Genomic DNA, 4,210 nt, shown 5'->3' with positions numbered 1-4,210 from the left:
AAATAAAATAAGGTTTTTTAAATGCTAATCCCTAACTATATATGGTCTATAACCTATGGTTTTTTCATTGAATTTTCAAGGTTTTGTAAATGCAAATTCCTAACTATATATGGTCTATAACATATGGTTTTTTCTGTGAATATATATATATATATATATATATATATATATATATATATATATATATATATATATATATATATATATATATATATATATATATATATATATATATCAATATTGTTGTAATCGATGTTCAGTAGTACAACTGTGTGATACAAATTTGTCTAAGATTCTAACAAAATAAAGTAACTGATATTACTGGATCATATGCTGAAAAATGACCTTCATTTTTGATGGATGTTCTAAGCATTAGCTTTAAGGTTCTATTTCAAATTGTCAGCAAGAACCCTGTTTAACCATATCATCTGAAAAAATTGTCATTATCAAAAAAATTTAAGTCTCACAAAAACCTGAAAAATCCTGACAATACAAATACATTGGCACCAGCTGATTGGTTGGTGGTAGGGTATCCAAATCATGATGCACATGTATAGGAGTTTGTACAAAATACAAATTAGATAAATTATATCTTTTTAGTATTGCTCATTGAGACATGACTTTGTGTTTTTCTGCGTGTTGGATGCAACACTCAGACCTGGATAAACTCGAGTCGACAGTCTCATCTCTGCATGATGGTTCATTATCACTTCTGAAGACACTCTGAAGGACTGCTTTGAATATTCCTCTGGATATTCTCTTCTTCTTTCTCCCCACGAGGAAATAAATGTAGAGGTTGGCGCTGCTGTGGACAGTGGTGCAGAATATGTGAGCAAAGATGATGGTCAAATAGTTGAAATAATTGTGTCGGATGACTCCGAAATAGAAACACACCCATAAAAGTCTTGTGGGAAATGTGGTCAGAAGAAAAACGACAACATTGATTAGTATAACTTGATACAGTCTCAATGATTGCCTCTTCCTCAAGCTTCTTTGTACCTTGATGATCAGCGTAAGGCTGGAAAGAATCATGACCGGACAAATAATTCCAAAGGTCAAACTCAACAAGAAGACAAACACAGCTGTACAGTGAGGGGCAGACACATAAAAATCTCTTTCTGTGCACCAAAGACACTCTATCATTGTGACTGCAATGGCAAAGATCCATAGCAAAGATGATACAATGGTTGACAGATGCTTTGCTCTGTGGCATTTGTGCCAGATGGGGTGCAGAATTGAAAGGCATCTCTCCACGCTGATAGCCGTCAGAAGGAAGAGACTGGTATTGTAGCCAAACTGGAAGAGTATCCCAATATAAAACAAGACAACTTCATTAAAAAATATCATTATTTCCCCAGCTGCACTAGTCAGAATATAGACAAGAATAACTGTAGTGCAGAGGAGAAGGAAGCAGTCAGCAGCAGCCAGGTTGAGAATGTAGACAGTAAAGGGGTTCCTCTGCATCTCTAAACAGAGGAACCACAAGACGACTCCATTGCCAGCTATCCCCAGGAGGCAAATGATCTGTGTGGGCAAGGACATTGTTAGTAGCATAGTTAAAGTAATGTCAGTTTGGTTAGTTATTAGTCCATTGGTATCATTGAAGGGCTGAAAGTTGCTGTCCGACATCATATGGACCACAAGATGTTCTGTTTTCTATAAGGTTGCCTGTCAAGAAAAAAGAAAATGCAACAATATTAATGCTATTCTATTATATGAACTTTCTGTATCTGGATACCGTTCACAAAGCCAATATGTAAAGAACTCCAATCCCACTGGTACGCTTATCGTGATGACTAATGACTAATGTCAAGAGATTTAGCTACTACTATATTTAGCCAAGTCTTCACATTTGCCTACTGAATAGGATTTAGGGATGACATGCAATGTGTATTGCTCACCTTCAAAGTTGAATCAATATTATCCAATTTACTATGATTTACTTGCAAAACTAAGCCATTAAACTATAAATTTTCTTGCAAACCAAACAATTTATTTTTCTTATATGTTATTGTGTTATGAAATTTATTATGGTCCTCGGGGTGCCAGAGAGCCAGCCATAAAGATGTCTAGCTCCTCTGGCCCGTCTTTAGAATCAGCCAGCATTGCCTCCACACACAGTGGACAGTTGCATGGTCCCTCCATGCTCAGCGACAACGAACAAATAACTGTTCTGTTCCTGTTCATCTGGTGCTTCATCTGACCAAATATGGATTGTTACATGTTATGTCTCGCTTTGTTAACATTCTCAATTTTTATGATTTGTGAAGAGCTTCATGCCATATTTTTGCTTTTTTCTGTAGAAATTTATGGTTGTATGCTAGCATTTTACTGTGGGTGACTTGGGGGACTCTAGGCCACTCTCCCGAAAGCAGCACAATTGGCGTGGGCTAGAATATTCTTACGTAATTATACAGGTATGAGCACACCTCTCAGAGCAGTGCCAGCTCTCTAGTCCCCCCCCCATGCATGGAGCACACTTCTGCTGTTTGTGTTAGTACGTGACTGGAGTTTTAATGCTTGGTCATCTTGGAAGGGGTTATCGCTGCTGTTTGGGGTTGGCGGTGGTGGTGGGTGGTTTTGGGCTGCTGCGTTCTTAGGTCTCGCCTATGCAGCGTGCTTTCTCTTTATAGGAGACCTTTAGTGATCGATTCTGTTTTGGCTCCAAAAACGTGCACGCGTTGCATTGCTTTCAATGGCAAAGCGTGCACGTTTGGTGATTCCCTTGAGGGAGAGAGCCTTTAAACCATATGGTTCCTGCTCGCTCCCGCAATGGAAACAGGTGCAGGCCCCCTCCTCTCTCCCCTCCCCCTGCTGCCAGTGCGAGGCGCGCACGCTTGTCTTTTTTGGATCCATTTCACAGGGAAGCAACTAAATGAAAGAAGGAAAGAGAGGCTGTGAACCGTTTCTCCAAGTCACGCTTTTCAGTAAGTTAGGAGCTAGACAGAAAGAGAGGGAATGATAGGAAGAGAGAGGAAGTGGGGGCAGCTGCCAGCACAGAAAAGAAGAGGACATTGTCCGTGTCTGCTCTGGTCAGTAAGGAAGAGACAGAGTCCTTTTTCTTCTCTGCCTGTCCCGAACGTCCACGAAAGCAAGCAGAGCCTTTTCTGAATGCCTTTGCTATTTCTGCCGTCTTGGGACACAGTTTTGAAAAGAAAAGGTAGGCTCAGGCCCCCTCCTCTCTCCCTTCCCCCTGCTGCCAGCAAGAGGTGAGCGCGCTTGTTCTACTGTAGTGATAGAAACTGAAAATGCCTCCCGGCCTTCGCATTTTTTATTTTGTCATGTTCAAACATGGTCCGAAAGTTTTCCATACTTTAAAAGCCATCCCATCACCGTGGAAGGATAGGGGTTTTATGACTACTGGCTGTAGAGTCAGAATTGAACAAGACCACTTATTGTAACTGTGACATCACCTCTTTCATTTACCATGCCGCATGAACCTTGCTGTCTGGATGAGCAACACCAGTAAATATGTTACATACACAGGCAATGGGAAAGTAGTTCTGCGGTGCCAAAATAAGATCGCCAGTTTTGGTCTGGACCCTAGGTCAAAACAGGAATGGAGTGGGATCATATTTTAGGATATGTTCCCACAGGAGTGCAAAATTGTAGGCCGTAGCTGACTGATTGGATAATCGACATGCAGATCACGAGACACTGACATGACCCAGGCTAAGCTCTTAATTCCTATTGTTTGCAACAGACCTGGATGAGATGGATGGGGACGGCTTGTATCCCCTTCTCCTTTGACCGCAAGAACTGCTTTTTGCCATGGTCTCTACCTTCTAAAACACAGGTACCTAATTCTAGAACTATAGTTTTGGATCATAGATAATACCATTTACGACTAATCTTATTATAAACATAAATGCAAATAATATGATCACTTCCCTTGAGAATGCCACAGACTTACTTATCAAGATGAGTGAAACACGTCAGCTGTGTTACAAGTTTGCTTAAAATATCTATACAGAAATTATGCCTTCTAATAAAATAAGAATAAAAGAAACCTAAAATGAATGGCCTTCATAATGTGACTGTTATGAAAAAGAAAGTGACTGTAATAGAAGTTGATGATAGACTTAAGTATTACACACTCCGCTCTTTTTATGTCTAATGTAACAGTATAGTTTAAATTATAATAGGCACTAGGTGTTGAACTGCTTTGGTGGGGAGCAGGGGGGCCTTAGACTTAGTGGACGGAAAACTA

The 4,210-nt window shown here is 40.0% G+C and overlaps 1 protein-coding gene across 1 annotated transcript; it reads right to left on the bottom strand.

The window, feature by feature from the left end:
• Positions 1 to 606: 606 nt before the first annotated feature.
• Positions 607 to 1,638, bottom strand: LOC147734883 (proto-oncogene Mas-like). Its single transcript, XM_086952520.1, has one exon. It carries the CDS (start codon positions 1,630 to 1,632, stop codon positions 607 to 609), a length of 1,026 nt encoding a protein of 341 aa, XP_086808646.1. The 5' UTR covers positions 1,633 to 1,638.
• Between the last annotated feature and the right edge of the window lie 2,572 nt (positions 1,639 to 4,210).

This window comes from Lissotriton vulgaris, chromosome 1_2, assembly GCF_964263255.1.
Source record: "Lissotriton vulgaris chromosome 1_2, aLisVul1.2, whole genome shotgun sequence".
In the NCBI taxonomy this organism is placed as follows: Eukaryota; Metazoa; Chordata; class Amphibia; order Caudata; family Salamandridae; genus Lissotriton; species Lissotriton vulgaris.
Note: the sequence above shows the minus strand (reverse complement) of the source record. Positions and strands in the feature narration are given on the sequence as shown.

What these genes read in the sequence shown, in the direction of transcription:
- LOC147734883 (XM_086952520.1), bottom strand. Translation starts at nt 1,632, where the DNA reads ATGATGTCGGACAGCAACTTTCAGCCCTTCAATGATACCAATGGACTA.